This window comes from Glossina fuscipes, unplaced genomic scaffold, assembly GCF_014805625.2.
Source record: "Glossina fuscipes isolate IAEA_lab_2018 unplaced genomic scaffold, Yale_Gfus_2 121, whole genome shotgun sequence".
In the NCBI taxonomy this organism is placed as follows: domain Eukaryota; kingdom Metazoa; phylum Arthropoda; class Insecta; order Diptera; family Glossinidae; genus Glossina; species Glossina fuscipes.
Genome location: NW_023998464.1, coordinates 7,680,361 through 7,704,380, shown reverse-complemented (window position 1 = coordinate 7,704,380; position 24,020 = coordinate 7,680,361). Strand labels below are relative to the sequence as shown.

The window sequence follows — 24,020 nt, the reverse complement described above, 5'->3', positions numbered from 1 at the left end:
TGTTAATTTATAGAGTGCGACAAGAATAGCACTAATATTTTTAAAATAAATTTGAAACCCACGCCACGCCTTGCTGAATATAAGCAATTTATTCAATTTATAAACACAACTATTTGGTTGCGTCCCGGTTTATTTTCAATTTATAAACAACTATTTGGTTGCGTCCCGTTTCACGCTTACGGCTTTGCATGTATTGTGGGACTTTAGAGAATAAGCGTATACAATTATCAAGAATTTTGCATGTATGTGGGACTTTCGAGAATAAACGCATATTCGTTCTCAAACATTTAACAGGGCTTTGTAAAAAAGCAACAAATTCAAACCATCTGAGAAAATACAAATTAAGGTTGTATGTGCATTCTCACAGAGATGTATCAACACAACGTTTAGTTTTCTACTCAGTCTCGCACGAGTTCTTATGCAGTGGGGACATGTTGACGCACTCTTTTTGAAATTGTAGCGATGCGTTAAGTACGGCTGTATGTGCGTTTACACAAAGCTATAACAACAAAACGTTTAGTTTTAACTTAGTGCAGACGTATATACTTTGCGGAAGGGCTTAAGATTGGCCCAGGTTTTATTATATGGATCGATTCAAAATCATAATCTGAATTGGTCTAAACCTGTCTGTCCGTCAGATAACTGTCCACGTAAATTTGCGTTTACCCTACAGGTCGCAATTTTTGAAAGTTTTCGATGAAATTAATTTAGAATGACGTATGTTGACTCAAGGACGAACGCTATGGAAAATGGTTCGAATCGTGCCACTTTTGCGTCCACTTCCCATACAACCTTATTTCTTGAAAACGGCGTTATCTAAGTAACTGCAGGGTGATGCAAGGTATTTAATGGTGGAACGTGATCCACTATTGTTTTTTTTTTTTTTATGGCATTGAGAACGTATACGCTTACTCCATAAAGGTTTGGAATTTTTACAAATTTTATACAAATACCTGTTGAATTATTAAGAACGACATACACGCTTATTCTCCAAAGACGCCAAATTTTACACGCTTATTCTTTAAAAACACCATAGATAATACGCTTATTCTCAGATTCTCAGGCAATTTTTATTGAGAAGTGTAAACAAACGTACACTCAAACCTGTTTTTGTGCGATCTTTTTTTATGCGCTTTTTTTGTGCGATTCTTTTTGTGCGATTCTTTTTTTGTGCGGTATATGAATATCGAATTTCGCCGAGAGGTTAGGTCAATCTGAACTGTGTTGGCATCACTTTTTTTGCTATCAGTGTGTATGTACACATTGCAACAGCGATTTTCATACCTATTGCATCAGCCTATTTCATTAGGCATGCTCAATGTTCTTATGCATATATTGCATCAGCCAATTTCAATATGTACATTTTGAAAATTTCTCCTTGTTTAAAATTAGAAATTAAAATTTTTTTAAAAGTTTCAATTTGTAATTTAATTATTTATCTTGTTTGGAAAGCACTTTCTTGTTATTTCGTGAAGCTTTGACATATTTTCTAAGTGAGACTTTTTTAAAGCGGTCTCTATCAACCGCACAAAAACAGGTTTGACTGTATATGCTTATTCTCAGTTGTTTGGCATTTTTACAAATTATAGAGAACATATACGCTTATTCTCGCCTGGTTGGCATTTTTATACAAATTATTGAGAATATATACATATTTTTTATACATGTGACAGCTCTTCATAAGCAAAATAAGAAAATTCTTTTTTTGTATGCTGGATGTTATATGTTTGGTAGGTAGGCAAAGACGTGCGAATTGTAGAAATCGAATATAAAAGTTGAAAACGATGAAGGAGTGGAGAGATGGGAAGCGATTATGCTAATATTGTATTAAGTCAATGGGTTCTTCCTCAAGATGATTCAAAGCAATTTTTATGTCAACAGACCGATGATACGTTGGTAGCTCTTAATGATGAATCCAAACAAACCGGACATTCGACTTTAAGTGTTCCAATGCTGTTTCGTTAAAAGCGCTTGTTATTAAACCCAAAATAGAATTTTAGGCCACCCAATGAACTCTGTGAGACACCCAATAGAAATTTATTATAAACAGAGACGACGACACCCGAATTAGGGGAGTTCCTTAAAAATGCTGTAGAAACAATAGGAAATTGCCCCTTCAGGAAATGGAAATGGAAAAAGATCCCGATACAGTATTAACGGAAAGCCTACCAAAGAAGTGGCGGCTATCGGACTTAAGACGTACTCGTACTATTTCAAAGAATTAACAATGACAATAAAGAGAATTGATGAAACACGCAATTATATATTAGGTTGGGGAAAATTATTTTTATATGAACTTCAGGACTTTATTTAACATGCTTCGGATTGTCCGATTTGGGTCAAATATGCACCGTTTTGTTGTATGATTTTTTGCCATTTTAAAGGTAACTTCAAAATGCCTCTCTCATAGAAGGCCTGGTCTCTATTTGCAAAAAACTCTAGTAGTCGATTTTCACAATCCTCCCTAGATTCCAATTTTTTATCATTAAAGAAATTTTGTAATGCCAGAAAAAGATGATAATCGCTTGGTGCCAAGTCCGGACTGCATGGCGGATGCATTAAAACTTCCCAACCAAGCTCCCGAAGTTTCTGGCGAGTCACTGTAGATGTGTGTGGCCTAGCGTTGTCCTGGTGGAACACGACACCTCTCCTGTTGGCCAATTCTGGCCGTTTCTGATCAATCGCTATCTTCAAACGGTCCAGTTGTTGACAGTAGAGATCAGAATTTAGCGTTTGGCCGTATGGAAGCAACTCATAATAAATAATCCCCTTCCAGTCCCACTAAATGCATAGCAAAACCTTCCTGGCCGTTTGAGGTGCTTCATCGCTCTTTGACCACGATCGTTTTCGCACAGGGTTATCGTATGTGATCGATTTCTCATCCCCAGTCACCATCCGTTTAAGAAATGGGTCTATCTCATTCCGTTTGGCCAAGGCTTCGCAGATGGAAATTCGATCCATCATGTTTTTTTCTGTTAATTGGTGTGGCACCCAAACATCGAGCTTCTTTTTGAATCCAGCTTTGTGTAAATGGTTTAAAACTGTTTTATGGTCGATTTTTAGCTCCTGGGCGATGTTACGACTGCTAACATGCCGGTCAACTTCGATTATTTCTCCGATTTTATCGACATTTTCGACGACCGCCCTACCTGTGCGAGGTGCATCTTTAACATCAAAAATTCCTGAACGGAATCTACGAAACCAAAATTGCACATAATTGTCTGTTACAGTATCGGAACCATAAACACCATTCACAATTTTAGCCGCCTGGCTTGCATTTTCGCCTTTGTCAAAGAAAAACTGTAAAATGTACCGAATTTTCTCTTTGTTCACTTCCATTTTTAACACGCTGTAACTCACAACTGAATGCACCAAACAAAAAACAGCAAAAGAATTTTTTTTACTGGGAAATGTCACCTTTCCAACGAGCATAAATCTGAAATTGTTTGATCGATACTTTACGAGAAATCTATCAGTGCAGCCATCTACCGAAAAAATAATGGATTTATTTTTCCCCAAACTAATATATATATATTTATACATAAATATAAATGAAAATAAAAAAAAATTGCAATATTTATGTAATCTTTGCAAAAAGTTCTTGAACAGATGTCGGTACTCCTAAGAAATGAGGATTTTAAAAAATAAATAAAAAATTAAAATAAGCACAAATTTTTTTATTTTTACATTTTGTTTCATCTCCGCACCACTGTCAATAAAAATATTTGGGATGGCAATGCTTTTCAAATTCTGCTAGTTTTTTTTTAATAACTGTGTGTTTTCATATATGCAATGAAAGAAGATAACGGTTTCTGCGAAACAAGGAAAATTTTATAGGCGCAAAAGCGCATTACTTCTGTTCGATCGATCATTTATATAGTGACCAGGATGGCATACACATCTGCGAATAGACAAGTAAGAATACAAGTGAAATAATTTTTTTTTTTTAACATTTGAAATTATGATAAATGCTTGTGTATTAAATGAAAAGGGTTTATTAAAGTCTTAGGAATGCAGTTCTAAATACCGCTAATAATTGGAAAAATAAAAAAACCAACAAGTTATATTTCATTTTTTTTCGGAAATAATAATAAATCTACTTTTAATTGAACGCATATCTCTTACGTTTGTAAAAACAAATGGTGTTGCACATTGCACAATTTGCATCATTTAGATTGCTGGCGGCCAAAGTTTAACTGAATTCACTGAAAAGACTCGAAGGAAATTGGTAATTCTGAAGAGAAATTTCGATATTATTTATAGGATTCGACTTCGTCGCTTAAGAATTCGTATTTGATGAACTAAGATGAGGCAGTGAACTCATGCAATTTATTTACTTTATTTTTTAAATTCAATTGATTTGCAGGACTACCGTGCTACCGACTTGATGTCAGGCCTCATATTACTAGCATTTTTAGTCCGACCTTCGAAAAGCGTGAACTGGAATTTTCTTGCACTAACAATTATGACCGAATTTTCCGCGTGCTATCTATTGAATTTATTTCAAGTAGACGGAGAGATGGTCCGTTGCGCTTAATTGATGGTGAACTGGCCAATCGATTTGATCTTGGACCTAACGAGAAACGTTTGCTGAAATTTGAGGTTCAGCCTCAAGAGTTTGGTGTCTTTGCGTTAAACGCTTCGTTAACATTACTGTTTGCGAAAATGAGAAACAAGCTGAAGCTTTAAGACAAAGATTGAGCGGAGCTGTTTCAAAGAATAGAGTACCATATGGTTCTCAGGAAAGATGTGAAAAATAAATTATGTATGATACAGGCATATTAGATTAAAGCTGACTCGTATATTTTCTTGATATACCACCATTTCAAGGTTTAATAAATTTTTTCATCGGCACTATGTTCAGCGGACTAACTGTATATCTAACGCCCTGAATTATAAATCACTTGATTTTAAATTTCTTCTATCAATTTTCATAACGCAATTGCAAGTAAAGGGCATAGGAAATGCTCAGTTTATCTTAATAAATTACACGGATGCTATATTTAATTAATATTTTGAAAAAAGTGTGACACCTTCCAGCTTTTCTTTTTGATAACTCAACATCGAAAATTACAGACTACAGGAATATAGTTGAAAAGGGCTTACTTAAAATGAAAAGAAGTATTTAGGATGGCAATGCTTTTCAATTCTGCTATTTTTTTTTTAATAACTATATGTTTTCACATATACAATGAAAGCTGATAATGGTTTCTGCCAATTAACAGAAATGTATGATTGAGAAGTGAGCTAGCTGTTTTGCTGGGCGCGTATAAATGTCCATTTTAACTGTTACTAATGTAAGTTTTCATATGCCGCATCTACTAAAGGAATTGAATAATTAAATGAAAACTATCTTTCAGCTATGGTATGATAAGATGTAATAAGTAAGGAATGGTCAATCACGCTTTTCTAGTCTGAAACGCAACGCATTATCAAAACAACTACAACAAGATTAAGTTTTTTTTTTTTTTTATATTGAACATTTGCCATATATTCGTACAAGTGCTTGAAGTGCTTGAAATATAATATATAATTTTGTATATATAAATGTATAAAAAAGAAGCATTTATCTCCCCTTGTACGTCTCCTGAATAGTTTTATATAATTTTTATAGACCTGGCGTTCGATTTTGCCCTATTTTATGGTTTAGACGATTTTTCTTAGGAGTAGTAAACCGTTCAAAAAAAGATTTAATTTTATGATGGAAAATAAATGTAAACAATGTATTTGAACCCATTAAGTAACCAAGCAATTTTAGCTGAAAGATAGATAATCAATTTATAAAATCTAATTTTCTTACTCTACAAACATTATAAATGTAAACAAAAATGTATTCATACAATTATTGAAAAAAAAAATGTAATAATATATATTATATATAAACACTAAAAAAGCTATAACTATAAAGTATCTGAATAGCAAAAAGAAATGATAAGAAAAATACATCCAAATGTCATTAATTAAATAAAATGCGAAAAAATAGCAAAACTAATTTAAACTTGCATGGAGTTGAAGAGCCTTGAAGCATATGCATATGTGTACATAGGTATTTTTATATGTTATGTAAATATAATAAATCAAATATAATAAAATAATCATTTCTCACTTCTTTAGTATATATTATCCGGCCAATTAGTATTTACAGCGATAGATGGCCACACCAGCAACGCCAATTAGTATTGAACCCATTAAGTAACCAAGCAATTTTAGCTGAAAGATAGATAATCAATTTATAAAATCTAATTTTCTTACACTACAAACATTTGGTTTATTCGCTATACCTTAGGCTTCCCGCTGCTTTTGGACTTCTTCGCTTTTTAGTTTTAAGTTTGGTTTTTGAATGTGGTATTCACCACGTCGTTCAAAAACCGTTCGAGCATCGTTAGGTATAAGCTCCTTATCTGACCTCACTGTGGAAATTATTATTATACTGCGTTTCTAAAAAAGACCAAGCGAAAGCAACACTATTGTTAATTCCAATATTAGTCTAATTTTACGAAGGTTATACCTGTCCTTGGAATTCCTCCACAGTACCAATTTTAGGCATTGCTACGTCGGCAACAACAAAAAGTGTGCACAAATGTTTAACTTGTTTTATAAACGGTGTTATAATGCCAATGGATTTAATGTTCTTACCATTCAATTTATTTGTCATTAGGAAAACCTTCAAAAAGGAAATAAATGTTATGGAATACTAAATAGAAGGGATTGTGCTTTCAAAGCTCCGCAACATGGTTTAACATTGTACAAGATGTTATGTTAATAGTAATCGATAGCCCTCTGCCCCTTTCTTTCATTGCGAGGGGGGCTTCTCCTTAACCTGTAAAATTATCAATAAAATATTTCTAGAACATCCCAATTCCGAAGGGAAGCATTAGGGACCTTCCATACATACATACGTCTATACACCTGAACTTGAAAAAAAGATTTAAAGTTTCACTGCGGTAAGTGCATTTATTTCCCTACATATTTTATATTTTGAATACTTATTGCTTTTTTCTCTTGTTTGTTACATATGGTAAGTTGGGCTAAAATTAGGTTTAAAAAGTTCAAGTTTACTTTACCACAATTTCTGCACCTTTTTTTCTGTTTTTCTGATGTTTATAATCATTTACATAAAATTTCTTTATAATAGACCATAATTGAGAGGGATGCATAGTCGTCGTTCAAAATTGGTATAAAAAAAAAACAGTGAATATAAAATAATGAAATTGTTCTGTTTATTTGATCTTGACCTGTCACCTGTAATTTTACAATGAAAATGGAATTTAACCATTAAAAGTTAAAAGTTATTATTCTATTAATTAATAAGGTTAATAAAAAATATGATCCTCTTAGCCATAATAAAATTTGTTTATGATGATTTGCTTTTTATCTCCTCCACCTCTTTCCTGGGCGTGGCCTCGTCTACCTCCTCCACCTCCTCCACCTCTTTGCCGGCGCCTACGCCGTCCGCGTCGACCGGCGCGTCTCGACGTTATAATCGGTCCGCAAGCTTACAACAAAACATACAATTTTCAGCTCCCATTATGATTTGTTTTTTGTATTTGTACAGCTACGAAGTGGTAGAGTGGGGCCTATGAAGCCCATCTCAAAGTTTTTGTGTATTAAGTTTTTCCTTTATGGAAGTAAATCTTATACATCTCATTTATGCATTATCATAGGGAATTTCGAGTAAAATCGCTTATTAAGATATTTAATAAGCTCCCATATGAATTTCTTGAAAGAGTTCATCCTTTACCATAGAATAAAGTGTAATATATTGGAATATTACCACCGCCACCGCGAAATTTTTCGAAGTTGTTTAGAGATACAATTTCCTTACGGCATTTCGCTTATTAAATTTTTTTTTTCATTTGTGCGTAAAGCAGCATAATACGCTTATGCATTGAGCTACAAATTTGAAACAAGAAGATTCAAAAAATAAGACGTCTCACAAAGTATGGGATACTTCAATACTGTTCTAAAAAAAATAGTTGAATTCTCGATGATTCCATATTTTAACTTTATTCTTTCATTTTCAGCTCTGCTTCATCTTTTGACTTATACACTTTATCGAACTAAGGGAGAATATGCTACTAAAGTTATGAGATAAGCAGTTGACGGCATATACCAAAATTCTCGCTTATCCATGCAAATGGAAAAATTTTTTATGTGTCCTGGAATTACAATACCTGCAACTCAGAAATTGTAAGGTGATATTAGATACATTAGAAGTTGAACGAAAATTGTTGAATGCGGTGGCTTCTTCTTCTACGAATGAGGAGGGAAAACAGTACCTGTCAATATTCCAAGGCGAACTTGTAGTAACTGGAGAACTCTGGGCCGTCCAAAGGCCTTTGGAAAGAGCAATTAAGGTTTTTCATGAAACAACCTTAACCATTCATACTTCTAAAATATACTTCATCTTTATAGAATTTAATGATCTATCGTCATCCTTATATATTGAAATACGTTACAACTTGGGAACAAGGTGGTCTAAAATATTTGGATACCGAACGAGTGCGGCCTCTCCCAACCAGTATTACCCCAACAAAGTGATATACAAATTTGTTTGGATTTAAGGACAATTTTATGTAGTTTAGTATTTCTAATAGAAAAGGTATTCAGGTACAGGAAAAAGAAATGTTGAAGTTCCTAATAATTATAGTTTTTTTAGGCTTTTGCGCGTCATATAAATGTTTGTACACAGTCAATATATGTTACCGACAATGGCAGCTGGCGTTTGGCAGGATTTGAATATGTGTGGAAATATAAGGAGGTGACTAAACCCCTTTTGGATCTGGCTTCAGCACATCGGTACATTTATATATATAAGATTATATATTATATCAAAGCACTTGTACGAATATATGCGAAGAATTAACACAAAATCTTCAAAAATATACATGACCTTATAGAATAAATGCGTATTTATTTTAAGATGTTTAGCGAATGTTAAAAAATTTTTTTTAACTTTCATCTTAAAACTTGTTTAATGCAAGTGTTTCGAAATTTCGTAATTAAAGTTTGCTTTCTTACCGAGTTTATTAGAATGCAAGGTCTTTAGGTGAAGTAATTATTAAATAGGATGGTTGAAAAAAAGAAGGCTAGGAGATTCGTCACTTTACGTACTCTTAGTAAATGCTTTTAAAAGTCCAGGACTCAGTCATTTGATTAAAAACAATATAATATTGCTTTAATTATGAACAAGTCAGCGTTATAGTTGGAGATTGTATAGGAGAACTATATTTTCCCGACACTGTTATCTGGATCTTTAATAATTCAATAAATAAACTTTAATAATTGTAATTGTAAGAAAAATTTAAACACTCTATAAAGTAAAGCTGCTTCTGTCCTTGCTTGTGATCAGCCGAATCATATGTTGTGGTGGATATCTAAGATCACATTTCACACATGTAAATGTGTGAAAAAAAAAAATTCTCCGAGCAAAACTTAATATATTATATCGTTGGAAAGGCTATTACTAGAGGACTCATGCTGTACCGGTTTCATTTTTTCACAGGGCATGGTTTGCCCACAGTGACCTTTCAAACGTTGCTTATATGTTAGCAGAAGGTGGAAGGTTAGACGAGTCCAGTAAATAATGCAATATTGGTTCAACCAGCAAATCAACCTCTTGCTAGAAAATTAGCAATCTTCTAAACTCGTTCTTCTATTATCTATTGATTTTCAAGCATTTAGTAAAGTTATGTGCTCTTTTTCCACTAAATATGTTGTTGTTTGTGTACGTTATTTCTATAAAGTTTCTTTTTTTTGGTGTTGTTAACTGGATCAAGCCAATATAAATTAGCTTATAAGCACACTGCAAACATTTATCTAAAATTTTAGTTCGTTTTTTAGCAAACTTCTCAGAATTGTACTAGTGTGTACGACAAATATATTGTAGCAAAGCTCTCTTGTGTTTCTTATGTTTTTAAGTTTAAAATCCTAAAATGTGAGAAACTGATGTCTGCTTCTATTGAACATAAAAAGCTTAGAATAAAATCGCAAAATATAAAACATAGCAAGAAGAAATGTGCACACACACTCTCTATTTTACATTTTAATTTAAGATAAAAGGTATATATACACACTTTACATATTACAGAGAACATCGTTTTCATTTGTAATTTGATGCGTCATATGTTTATCCATTTCCTTAAGAATTGCCTGATTACGGTGACGTGTTGGATACAAAGCTTTCTGTCACCAGGGAAAAATTCCGTTTAAATAGAAATATGTTGCAAGCGGGAATAGCGCTAGAAAGAATATTTCCGTCCCCGAGAAGCAATGTTTAACGACCAAATGTTTTCTTCTGCATGGCTAAACCAAAAATTTGGCACGAAGCCGCCGGGGGGCAAAAATAAAATTTTCCGAGTATTAATAAAGGAGACGTGAAATGTTAAGAAAAATTTACTTTATCACAACGATTGATAATAATGAACTAATAAAATAACGTTATGGAAAAAACTAACGCACTAGTTAAATTAAACTGAAGCAAAGCCGTTTTTACGAACTACGCTTGCATTTGCAACTTTTCCGTACTATTTGGCCCTGATGGCAGGAAATTAAGGGCGAAATTGTCTGCATACTTTTTGCGGTGATGTTCTGCCCATTCTTTAGGATGCACACGTTTGCGATGAGCATGCATGTTCGCATTAGAGTTGAAAGTTTTTGGACACCAGGTACAAATATAAAGAACATCGCTAGTATGTGTAGTCATATGTTCCTAATAAAAGCAAATTTCGGAAATTTTATCTTAACAAATTTATTTGATTATGATAATTATGATTTCTTACGATTAATGTCGTCTGCCGTTTGAAAGCCTTTTCGCAAATAGTACATTTATGATTGTTAGCCATTTCATGGTTAAATTTAATATGTCTTTTCAGAGCGAACGGATTTGGTGATACCTTCGAACATATTGGGCAAACTGATTCTTGTTTACCACCTTCAAGATGTTGTATCATCTTATGACGTTTCAAGCCACGTGGCCCGCTTAATTTAAGTCCACAGATGTCACAGCTTACTTCCGGCGGTGGTTGTCCCGTGTGTTCTAACATATGACGTTCAAAGACATCGCTGCTCCTTACAGATTTTCCGCATATATCGCATACCTTCGCATACTTATTTAAGTGAACATTTCGTATGTGATTATTAAGTAAATATATAGTATACTTTTCTGGTCGTATAGTATACTTTTCTGGTCGTATAGTATACTTTCTGGTCGTATAGTTTTGACAGTTTCAATGATTAACAAAACTTAGATATGCACGTAAGCGAAAGAAAGCTTTAAGCTAAAAAATTCCGTACTCTCCCTTCTATTCTGTTCAGAGTAAATTTTCCGATTCATTTCCACGAGTCCTTTAAAAGACTATAAACATTTAGTAAATGAAAATTATACATAAATTCCAAACCCAATATATGAGTTAGATATATGGATCGATTCAAAGCCAAGCTGTGTTAAGCGTATAACATTTTGATGAAAGTTTGAAAACCCTCCGTCTAGCTGTCCTCATATAAGAATGAAATAACGCTCATGTGACTTTCAGCATATAATTTTAATCCGAAAATGTCTTCAAATTACAGCTGATTACTATTATGAATTGTTTACATAAATAAATAGAAAATTCTTAATTATAATAATATTTGTGTATTATTATTTGTTTTCGGTTTTGTCCCTGGCGTCTGTTTCCTTGCTGTAAGCGCGTATCTGGTGGTGGGCGCCTATTGCGTTCTGCGCGAGTAGTATCATGTCGAAAACGCCTATTGCGTTCTGCGCGAGTGGTATCTGATGGTAAGCGCCTATTGCGTTCCCGCCACCTACGCCCTCCGCGGCGACGACGTGGTCCCCGAAAATATATATGCATTTCACACACACGTGCTCCGTCGCTCTGAGTCGATCGTCAAAGGAAGAAACCCGCATTGTGGCTACGGATTTTTGAAAATAAAAACGAACCCTAAAGTTAGGCTATGTATGTAATTAATTTCGCCGCTGAGCAAACTTCTGAAGAATATGTTGATAAGATGATTCGGGAGCATATCCTTGTCCAACTCATGATACTGATGAAACTGCTTGTCTACAAAAACCTATGCCAACATTGTGCGGAATCTTGTTCTCGTATATTACCAAATTTTTGTATGCTTATTCTCACATCTTTCGCTTACTCTCGTACTTTACCAAATTTTTATACAAATACTTGAACAATTATTCAACAAATGTAAACAAATTCAGACGCTTATTCTCACATTTTTCGAATTATTGAGAATATAATACGCTTATTCTCGTAAATTACCAAATTTTTATATGCTTATTCTCACATTTTTCGCTTACTCTCGTACTTTACCACATTTTTATACAAATACTTGAACAATTATTCAACAAATGTAAACAAATTCAGACGCTTATTCTTCGCATTATCGAAACAAACGCAAGCTCAGAATCGCCGTTTCCTGTAAACGCGGAAAAAAGACTAACTAACTTGCCGCAAATGGCGAAATGTTTGTTACATAAATAATAAATAAACAATACAATTGTGCATCTACTTATTCATCTATCCACATACTAGAGGTCTCTGCTTTTTCGAAGTGAAAAACTAAACAGCAGAGCAATGTAACTGATGACTGTTAAATAGCATAGCAATGTAATTGATGATTGTTAAATAGCAGAGCAGCAACAGCTTTGTTAATCTAGAAAATAATAATATTTCCAGAGATTTCTCGGCCTTTCTTTCAATTTTAGTAATCGAATTGAAGTCTTACTTCGATAAGATCAATCAAGGTCTTCGAGTTTTTTAGCGCTAACTTTTACAACATTTTGAATTGCCCGAACTGAAACTATGCTCGTAATCTCAGGTTTTCATCCCACGCACGCGTAAGCCACTAAGCGAGCTAAAGATTTTAACTTTTATTCATTAACTGCCGTTTCGGAAGCCAAATTGGCCAACAAGCGAGTACATTAATTGAGTGAAGTATAAAAATATTTAATAAAATGCCTCCAATAGATATACAAGCAAGCAAGTTATGTTCTAAAGCTCATGGAAATGCATCGCTAAGCTTCGAAAACCTCTTTAATGTCCCCCAATCAAAATTCATGTAAAATTTTTAAAGCGTGTGGAAATTAACCCAGTCGTAGAACTTAACCCAATCAAAATTCATTGCAAAATGTGGTGATTTTTTCACAATTTTTTTTATTTATTGAAAGTAACTCTGTGCTGTTTTGGTATAATTTTCAAAAAGCAGCTGATACAGAACATATCAATAATAATTTTATTACTCTCTGAGTGGATTCAATTGACAATTTCATCTTTTTTATTTTTCTTGATATACGACTATACGACTGAATTGCGCATTTCCTTACAAAACAAAATCAAGAAAAAGTGGATTAAAGTACGATACCAAACTTCCACCGCTATTACTTATAGAAGTAATGGGTAATTCGTCTTCAAAAGCGGACAATGTGGTTGGCAGTGAAAGTCCTGATAGCCCTGAGGCTATCCTGAGAGGTAAAGCAATTATCCAATTAATTTCTACTACATACCAAAACTTTGAATGAGGATTCATCCGAGTAAATTCTAGTTAATCGTCCTTGGCTATGGAATAAGTAGGAAGCTAGGTCAATCATTTTACGATTGTTATGTGAACAATCGTAAAATTCTTCCATGTCTATCGATTACAGAAATCTATTTGATGCTTTATATTGGTTTTCATCTATTTTTACCCCTTTCCGAGAATTCAAAACTTAGAATTTGGAACTGTCCAAGGTAAAATAACAAAGCCTCATATGACATGAAATTCGTAAAATGTTTGGTCTAACACATACGAGAGAAAAGAATAGACTCGTCTGCCTGACGAGCAAATGTACTCACATTTCCAATTAATTTTGACAAAAAATACATTTCTTTTTCGCCCTAGAAATGGCCAAATCTCATAGCACAGCTAATATTAGTCCTTCAATAACATGTTCCAGTGCATCCTCCGGTATCAACTTGAAATCCGAGAGTAAATTAAGTCGATCAGCATCCGGCGCTGACGTAACTGAAAAATATTTAACGCAGCTAGTGCCTGTAGAAAAATTAGCTGTGATTCTCAAGGAAAAGTCAGTTAAACTAGGAGTTAACGGCATCGCTAGTGACGTATTTGTGGTAAGGGCATATTTCTAAAGACTAAGGAAAATCAAAGTTGAAATTGATTAATTTTTAATTTTTTGGATATGCAGACTCAAGTGTTTCCCCACTATGCCGACTTAGGCAAACGGCTATTTACTTTTTTGCATTTAAACTCAAGGGCGACAACGACATATTTGGGTACAATGGCTTTTCGACAACAATGTGAACGTTTTTTAGGTATTATGGACGACGCTAAAGTTTTGGAATGTTATATTAAAATGTACGCGCAAGAAGATAATCCAGATTTTATAGATAAAGAAGGAGTGACACGTTTACTACACATATGTTATACAATTGCCATGCAGCATTCTGGAAACGGTTTCGTTTGTTCCGAGGTAATTAAAACATAAAAATACCAGAGAGAATCTCATCTTAACTTTCTTCCAATTTGGTTTAGATAAACCGTACGTTCAGTTCAGTAACGAAATCAATTTTTTTCAGTCAAGATAGCATGAGTTTAGGTTACGTTTGCCGTTGGTTCGAACAGAATCTGATGCGTCTGGTCCTACTCATTCATAAGTATTGTGTTCACACATTATCAACTGCATACCGTGGCCTGGAGCAAGGACCCCCTCCATGTGGGATAGAATTACAGACCCCTGTCCTAGAACAACGCAACCCCTTCACAGAAAAATCTCCTAGCGGAAACGTAGTTGACGCATCGTCGTCCTTAATGCCTCTGTCGCAGGCGTGGCTGCTGGCTGGGGCTTTACCACCATCATATTCAAGACCTCAACAAGTAACTTCTCCCAATTCCAGTAAAGCTTCTGCCGCTCAAATATTTAAGGAAAAATTATCAATGATGCCTTCCCACTGGACTTTGCTTTACAATTCCAATGAACACGGCTTAGGAGCAAATCGCTTTTTGCATCATGTCCTTGGATATAGAGGACCAACATTAATATTAATTCATGCCGAAAATGATCAAACTTATTTAGTTGCCGCCCCTGGAGAGTGGAAGGAAACCCACCTTTATGTTGGCGGCGATGGTAGCTGTATTATGCAACTGTTGCCTAAGTACGATGATGTTAATATGCACGTTACCTTTTGTGGACATAAGATTATTTTTCTATTATTTGCAGATTTGTGATATTGGAAAGGAAACCTAATATATTGTATCTAAACACATGCGTACGTGGATATCCCAAGGGTTTACGAGCCGGTTCTGATCCTAGAAAACCTATTATTTCTATTGATGAACATTTTGAAAAAATTGACATCAAAGGAATTGCTCACGTCTTACTATCAATAGAGGCACGTAAGAAAAATGAAGAAATTATTTAATTACAACTGAACATTTACTAAAATGCAGCTCAGCTAAGATTTGGACATTCGCCGATTAGAAATGATTGTAAAAATAACCCTGGGCGGTACTCAAAAAAATTTATGTAACGATTTTTTATCTACAACTTAGGAATAATCTAAAATTATTGGTAATAATTAGCTTTTGTGTTAACATTTTGCTTAAGCTGGCATCTAGGTTTTATAACTACCTTCTATTTCTTCTCATATTGATTCGTTTCTCACTTTTTGCAAGCCCTAAAACGAAGACTATTGCATTGCACGGTTCCGAACTTCCGATACAAAGCTACAATTCTGCAAATATATTCTTGTGGCCACAGACCAAATTTGGAAACAGATATTCAAAATATATAAAAAAAATATCAAGCTTATCATATATTGTTGCCGGTTACTATCTACAGCCGGTAACAACATGGAACCTCATTCACTAAAACGATATGAAACTGTCGACATTTAAGGTTAGCTCTTACATTATACATCCTCTAAAAGCGAGGGATGTCCAAATAGTATTATAAGACGAATGAGAGCGAGCTGATTGAATATTATACACTTATATATATAAATATATATATATATATATATATATATATATAGATTTATATTTTTTGTAGCTTCTGCCAATTTTTCCTATTTAGCAGGGCAATATTAAAGCATCTAATAGCGCTAGAATATTAAGCCCTTTAGAAATATTTAGCATCACCTTGGAAATATTGATCAATTGTTGAGCATAGACCTAAGAAGCTCACGCGTACTACAAACAGACGGGTCATTAAACTAAATAAAAACTCGTATTGCTTGCTCTAGCATGATTTTATTCTGTTTAATATTTTCATATAAATTTTTAATTATTTATAAAATTAGTTGAACATTAAAACCTCTTGCTTATTTTGTATGATACAATAACGAGAAAGAAAGGCAATATAGCGCATTCAAGTTTTGCGAATTTTTAAGTTCAACTAGTGTGTACAGTACAGCCACCTCTTTGGATTTTTTTGCAACGATACCATCGTCTCACAGTTATGGTCGATAAGCATTTCTTAAATGCTTTTACGATTAATTTCTAATAGCGTAAGAGAAACTCGAAAATAACTGAGTTGAAGATTGGAAAATTGGATAAAGGCTTAAAATTAAGGAATGTGCTCCTGGACGCGTTTATAATAGTATTCGTTAATGTCCAGAAAAAACCGAAAAATGCGTAAAAATGAAATAAAAAGCATGCATATTGTTTCCATCACAATTTTCTCATATTTGAAGCATTTTCAAGCCTACATGACATATCTAAATTATCGAAAGACATTATTGCCAATGAAATCCATTATATTTTGTATAGAAAAACATATTAATAGTTAAGAAAACCAATGAATGCACAACCTGGACATGTAATTAACAACACTCAAAGCGATTTTTGGTTGCTTTAGGTGATGAGTAGTCAAGATTCGCTCTAAACCGAATATGCCCTTTTTTAGTCATTTTTTTATTGTTATTGTTACATTTTCTAGGTATGGGGCTGTGGAGACAAAACATCGCGTGAGGTGCAATTAGATATTAAGAAATGGCAGATCAAGGAAGCCGAACGGCAACGCACTGTGAAGCTTACTGCGGCCGATTGGATGGATCATCCAGATCGTTTCCTTCTCGAATTAGGTGGACGACAAAATTACAACAATTAGCTAGTCTTCTTGTGATAACAAAATGGATTGTAGCAGAATGAAAGGTTTAACGGAATTTTTAAGCTATTTCACGCATTTTGTTCAATGTGTACTTCGTTGCTCGTGAAAGGGCTGTCATCAACAGTTATAATTAAAAAAAAATATGAATAAAATTCAAAAAAGTTTAATATTCGGGTCTAAAAAAACCTTTAAGAAGTCCTAAGATTACAATTTAAAAGGCAGAAAGTCATTATAACTGCGCTCACTGTAGTGTAATCTTATCGGTCTTAAAGAAATGAAAATGAGAAAAAAACATTTTTATTTCTTATGATATAAATTTATCTCTCCAGAAGCAAAAGATATTGAATTATAATGTGAATACGAAACAAGAGATAGTCGTTTTTCTTTTTGCTTTTTCTTTCGTTTTTTGTCAAATTCAATCGTTAAACCTGTTTTAAAGTCGTTAGAACGTTTGTTTATATCCATAATTTAAATTGGTACGGTGTAGAAATTCGTTCAAGCGAAACGATATTTTGTCGATTCAATAAAATATCTTTACGATCTTGAAAGGTTTCATATAAAAAAGCAAGTTAAAATATTGAAACAAGGCCACTTAACGATATCAAATTAAAAGAACACTTTTTGTACAAAAAATATGAATAAATTAAATAAAAAGCGTTAATTTTACATAAATAAGGAAATAGTAAAAAACCAAATGTATATATATATATAAATATATGTATATATTTATGCATATATATATGCACATATGTTTTATAAATTAAATAATATTAATAATAAAGGTTACAAAACATAAGTTGTAAAAATATTACAAACATTTAATAATTTACAATTCTGATGTTTTTACAGTCATATAGTGTAATGTATATTTCGTTACTTGTATGTAAATTTTAGGAGAAGTGTTCTGTAAAAGATCGTCCGGGTGGACCTATTTCAGTTAAAATCTTGGCAGAAACACCATCGGGAGAACTAAGCCAGTCAGATGAATTTTTGCTGTTACTATCACTATTCGAAAGCTTAAGGCTACTTGAAAACCCTATCGAAATCGACTCACTAGCAGACTGATTAGATGGATTGTATAATTGGCTATTGCTCTCGTAGCATGGTCATCTTGAGGAACCAACGAAAGAAGCATAATCATCGCTTGATTCTGGTATGGGACTGGGCATGGGATTGGCAGAAACATTGCGTGCCTGCAAAAAACTGGGTCCAACAGCAACTGGAGCGCCGTAATGTGTTGAAAATTCGTGATTATTAGATTCCCGCTTCTGTATGCTTATGCCAGCAAAATTTGTTGAAGTTGCAGACGAAAGGTGATTGTTGATTGGTATGGAAGTTTTGGAGGTGCTAGGCTGGGCTCCTGCTAAGTGGGGGTGAGATGGAGAATCTTTGGTTATTTCGGCTTCACAAACAGGTAGAACTAGATTGTCTGTAGCTCCATAGCGATTGGCCTGGGCCAGCGTTTTAGCATAATGTGTATGGTATTCATATCTATTACCTGTATCTGGCAAATCGTCGGCAATCGGTACGACCAACAAATTCGCTCTGACTACTTCTCCATCCTGACGTTTATTAATTAAGTACTCCGACTCGCTGCTTGAGCGCCTTGGTCCTCGTGGCAATGGTTGATAGCTCGTCCGACCCTGAAATCTTCTGCTAATCGAACTGCTCATGACACCCAGATGCTCACTTACGTCTTCTTGTATATCAGATATATCCATCATAGAGAGAAATGCTCTGCACCAATTGTGGTTCGGATTATTCCAATACTGTGGTGAATTAATGTGGAAAGGATGGTGCGGGAAACTATAGATATGAGCAACCGCAGCCAGAAACATTTCAATACAAATTAAAAAATTCTGTAATATAAAATAAGTTTATGAACACTATAAAAAAACAACTGCATTCACAAACCTGTAATATTGAGGCTACATTAAATTCATTGCTTTTCTTCTCAGCACCAAATATTTTTATAATGTCATAGTATACCAAAATATTAAGTATCACACCTTGGCTGAAGAAAGGTAAAATAACCAAAATTAAATTAACATTTTTAAAACCTCATGCATTGAGTTTATGCGTAAATCTCTAGCGAATTTCGAGAAATATTTTATCGCATGTCAAGTATTTAAAGTGTGCTACTTATTCTGGTTTTTCCCACCACTTCTTTTCATTTAACATTTATTACATTTTCCATAATTTATCGCTATTTAACATAATTTATTATTATTTTTATTATGTTTTGTCCCATCATTTATTCTCATTTAACAGAATTTATTACGTTTTCCCCAACTTTAGGTAGAAATCAAAAAAGAAAAATAAATAACTAAAATGCTGCAAGGAAATTCGGTTTCAGAACAAGTTCGAGGTTATATTCCCCACTTGTGTTTACTGATATTTTGCAACTAAGAGATTGATGCACGTTTAGAGATGAACTATTTCAAGAAATTCATGCGGGAGCTTCGACATCTATTAGATTGCGGATTTGCTCGAAATTCGCTAAGATCTCGTGGATAAATGACACATATGAGACACACTTACAAGAAGGAAAAAAATACCACAGCTTTAATACATAAAAACTTTGGAATCGGTTTCATAGGCTTAAGATCGTCCTAACAATTAAAAATTATGAAAAACTTTTGCTTTAAAATAATACTTTGTTTGTTTATTTACTTTATTCGCTCTGTAAAACAGCACTAAGCAATACATGGCTACAAACTGCGATAAGTTATTGATGGCAACAATATAAGGAAAAGCGACATTTCCTGCAAATGTGCCTTCTCCATAAACCCCACAAATTTCACATACACTGTAGAGGAAGGACGAAAGTTATTAAAATATTGAGAATCAATTTCATTTTTTGAAACACGTATAAACCGTTAGCATTTTTCGATAATAATATTTATTTGTGTATCAGTTGACTTACACCGATATAAAAGTCGTTATTGGTCGCACTACGGTATACTGGAGAATACCGTGTTTACAGTTATGTATGAACTCGCGTCCCATTATCCAAGGACGTAGACAACACAGCGGAAAAAAATGATGCACTTGAGGCTTATATTCCATTGTCGCTTCTAAATCCATTGTAAGATTAAGGTAATGTAGCAAATAAACCATAAAGTTATAGATAACATAGGCTTCATAACATTCCCGCAGTGAATCTACGTATATCGAATGTTTGGGAAATAATAATCCAAGCCACTGGTTACATATAGAAAGGTAAGAAAATATAGGCAATGTTCGAATGTTTTAAAAATTGTTCGTCGAACTGTGAACAACTAACTTACAGCATTTAAAGCATAAATCGGTACCATCCATAGTATTCGTATAATATGTTTTTGTAAGACGGGTTTCGTGAAGTGAATCACATGTTGTATAATATGAAATATTGAAACCGGCACGGCGGAGAGTACAAACAAACCACCAATTAATATCAATTGATTCCTACGCGAGAAGCCATCTTTAAGCGAATAAACGATGAGTAATGGCACTACGATAATTGCAAATATTACATAGGTAATAATTAGAAATGGTCGTATCCAAATTCGCCATTCCTCACAAAAACGTCTTAGGGAGTAATTCTGACACATTATTCACGTAAAACCAAATTTTAATCTTATCAATATATAACACAAACCTACGAAAAGCTTTGGTTCGATTTATATGGATTTTGATAGTGTAATTGATTTAGTTATGATTAGCCTCTCTTTGCTTATTTCTTTTCTACATACAATAACTACCAATCAATCAAAATGGTTGCTGTTGAACTGTTTTTCTAAGTACCGATTCAATGCATTTTTAACACTTTTAAAACTTATCTTTCTACAATACTAGGATTGTACCCAACAATATTTAATTAGTGTTCAATAAAACAAAAAGAATAAGAATAACAATAACTGCTACTGAGTTGGTATGAAAATCCGATTTTTTCGACATTGGCAAAATAATAAAAACCGAAACGAGATAGAGTGGCCAAAGTCATAAAACAAATAAAAGTATAAAACAGTATTTGATTCAAAGTACATTTTTTTAACTAGCTTTTACTTTCGTTTTGAAATGTTTTTGCTAAACACACGAAAGCGAAACTGAAAGTTACATTTTTCATACGTGATTATCCCGAAGTATAAGTAACACTCATCGCTTCTGAATTTTAACGCTTGTAGTCCATGTGTTCGACTCCTTTTTTAAGATTATGTTACTGATGAACCGTCAGGTTTCTCTACTGTACATGCACATATAACTATATATATATATATATATACATATAGATAAGATTTAAATCTGGGAAATAGCTGCCCTAAGCTTATTTTGAACTATTAGTAGTTATCCGTAAAGCTGTTGAATTGGCAAGTCAAAAAAACTATTAACTTCCAAAAGAATTAAACGTAGCCATGTTTTATCTAATGGAATAATGTTTTCTTTGTTCCTTTTTTTTTTTTTTAATTTTGATATGTAGTCCTTAGTAGTACAAAATAGCAAAATAAATTTTTATGTTGAGGAAGTGGACTAGGTTTAACAACCATTTACTTTTTGTTGAGCGAAAAACCCCAATATTGATGACGTTACCTTTTTTGAGTTCTTGAAGTTATTTAAATGTGTAATTAGTAATTACTTAGTACTAGCTTAGCTCAAATTTATATAAGTGTCGAGCAACAGGTTCTAGGTTAGCTGTCGTCTTAATAATATTCACGGCTGTTAAAAGTAGTACACCTTCTTCGCGACAACAAATTGCCACAGTTTCGTCACAAATAACGCTATAGCGTAAACTACTACTAGTACTTATGTTCAATAAGTCAATGACCTCTTCTTATCACCCCGTTGTATACTTGTAAAACGGCTTTGTTGAAACTAACTCAATTGCATTGAGTTAAATTTTAGATAAAAGGGATAAATGCCGTACATCGTTTATTAAAAAAAAATAAGGCAGAGTTGCTTTCAATAAATGCAAATTCAAATTTCCCCGACCTTGAAAAATTCCCGGAGAGATTGGCATCAAAGCTTAGAGAAGAAACAAGTTTAAGCTAAACACCAACACAATCAGAAAACTTCTTGTGCTTTTCTGTACACATTTTTATTGAAATATTCCATTTTAAATAAATGAAGAATTTTGAATGTACCCCCTTTTGTTAGCTTATCTAAAATTTATATAGTAGAATATTTAATATATATTTGAATAGCATTTCATTGGTACTATTTGTAAACATAAGATGCGTCCTTATGTGAAAAATAAACAAAAACTATTTTACAACAAGCCCAAAAAAATATTATTATTATTCTTATTATAAATTAAGCCAGAGAATAAATTCTAAGACTAAAGTCTTAAAAGCACTAGCATCTAAAGCTTTCGGCTTTTTATTAAAAACTCTACCGCACTTGAGATTTGAACCCACGACCATGTAGTTGCTAATCGAGACTCTTGCCTACTCGGCCACTCAAGCGGATGCAAAAAAAAAAAAAAAAAATAATAATAATGTTCAAAATGTAGACATTTTACGTGGCAAATTCGCATCTCTATTCCAACCAGGTCGCATCTCTATTCCAACAAGTTGAAATTATGCCAAAAGTAATGACGAAAGCATACGAAATTTTGCTAGTATATATATTTGCATGTATGTATGGATATACATCCCCCTGTGTGTGTGTGCGTGTGTGTGCATATCGCTATATGCATCCACTTGGAAGTGTGACAGAATTATGCAAAATCAACATAAATATTTTGCTAAAAGAAAATGAAAATTATGTCACATTTCACCTGGCTGAGTATTGCATATTGGGACGCCAGGCGCCCCAATTAAAACAACTATTATTTGTTTACGTTAGCATAATTTGTTGTAGTAATTTGTGTATAAATAGCCCGGTAAGAATTAAATAAACGAAATTGTCTAAAAGCAATTCAAAAGCGTTTAATTCGCTAGAACAACAAAAGGCGTTCCATCCGCCTAAAATTATAGATAGGGACTGCTTCATGCCGATCTCGATTGACATTTTATGAAGCCGATTGATATGGCATTCTGAAACCGAGCAATCAGAGTAATACACCACTTGGTCACTCCTTAGAAATATTCGTAGGGAATCTTTCCAATAAAATAAAATATTAGTATACCAAACATTTTTAATATTACAGTATATATGTATATAAACATGTATAAAATTGCATTGTCGGGCATTTTTATGGTCTGGGATATTTATGAAAAACAAAAACTGTTGTTTTGGTTAATTCGGCAGCCAAGGCTAGATAAATAAATCTGGGTGAATCTCTTTTCGGCATATTTTAAAAAGTCGCTATATGAATAACTGTAGCGTTGTCTAAATACGTACTAGAGGCAAAAGGCGGTTGCGGGAGATTTTTCACTCAATATCAATCAGATTCGAATAAGTTAACATGTTTAACATTATGGATATTTACACTCTGGGATGTTTATGTATATAAACATGTATGATATAGTTTGCAAGTCGGGAATATTTATGGTCTGGGATGTTTTTCATTTATGAAAACAAGTCTGTGATTTCTGTGCTCTCTTCATTCTCAACAAAAGGGAATTCTTTGAATTATTCTCAGATGTTACCAAATTCGAACTTTGAATTACTCTCAGATTTTATCGAATTTAAACTAGTTTTTTTAATTATTCTCAATTGCAAACAAATACAGACTAACTCTTTGTAGAATATATTTTGATCAGAACTCATGCAACAAATGCGCGCCGCCATACTTGCATATATTTGTATATACTACATATATAAGTTACTGTTATTATTATTTTAATTTTAGACTAATGAAATGAATTCTTAGACTAAAAAAAGACATTGAGCACTAGCAACACAGGCTATCCTTATTCTCTTTATTCTTTATTCTCAAAGCGGCACAATACATGCAAAACAAATGAGAACGAATATA

At 33.5% G+C, this 24,020-nt stretch overlaps 3 protein-coding genes across 5 annotated transcripts; 1 reads left to right on the top strand and 2 right to left on the bottom strand.

Annotated features, from left to right (window-relative positions):
* Positions 1 to 10,327: 10,327 nt before the first annotated feature.
* On the bottom strand, positions 10,328 to 11,145 carry LOC119640653 (transcription factor grauzone-like). Its single transcript, XM_038038845.1, has 2 exons — positions 10,782 to 11,145; positions 10,328 to 10,711 (listed from the first exon to the last, which is right to left on the bottom strand). The coding sequence occupies exons 1-2, from the start codon at positions 11,043 to 11,045 to the stop codon at positions 10,499 to 10,501; spliced, it is 477 nt and encodes a 158-aa protein (XP_037894773.1). The 5' UTR covers positions 11,046 to 11,145; the 3' UTR covers positions 10,328 to 10,498.
* Positions 11,146 to 13,240: 2,095 nt separating this feature from the next.
* LOC119640583 lies at positions 13,241 to 17,778 on the top strand. Its single transcript, XM_038038721.1, has 6 exons — positions 13,241 to 13,487; positions 13,897 to 14,126; positions 14,201 to 14,485; positions 14,548 to 15,167; positions 15,233 to 15,404; positions 16,952 to 17,778. The coding sequence occupies exons 1-6, from the start codon at positions 13,412 to 13,414 to the stop codon at positions 17,120 to 17,122; spliced, it is 1,554 nt and encodes a 517-aa protein (XP_037894649.1). The 5' UTR covers positions 13,241 to 13,411; the 3' UTR covers positions 17,123 to 17,778.
* Positions 17,779 to 17,895: 117 nt separating this feature from the next.
* LOC119640406 (transmembrane protein 184C) lies at positions 17,896 to 21,041 on the bottom strand. 3 transcript variants are annotated; one of them, XM_038038420.1, is made up of 7 exons: positions 20,413 to 21,041; positions 20,049 to 20,326; positions 19,796 to 19,931; positions 19,664 to 19,734; positions 19,037 to 19,136; positions 18,621 to 18,981; positions 17,896 to 18,485 (listed from the first exon to the last, which is right to left on the bottom strand). In XM_038038420.1, exons 1-7 carry the CDS (start codon positions 20,713 to 20,715, stop codon positions 18,229 to 18,231), a joined length of 1,506 nt encoding a protein of 501 aa, XP_037894348.1. In that variant the 5' UTR covers positions 20,716 to 21,041; the 3' UTR covers positions 17,896 to 18,228. The 3 variants fall into 3 exon arrangements, with proteins under 3 accessions (XP_037894348.1, XP_037894349.1, XP_037894346.1); XM_038038421.1 differs by having other exon boundaries at positions 17,896 to 18,482; XM_038038418.1 differs by having other exon boundaries at positions 17,896 to 18,981.
* Between the last annotated feature and the right edge of the window lie 2,979 nt (positions 21,042 to 24,020).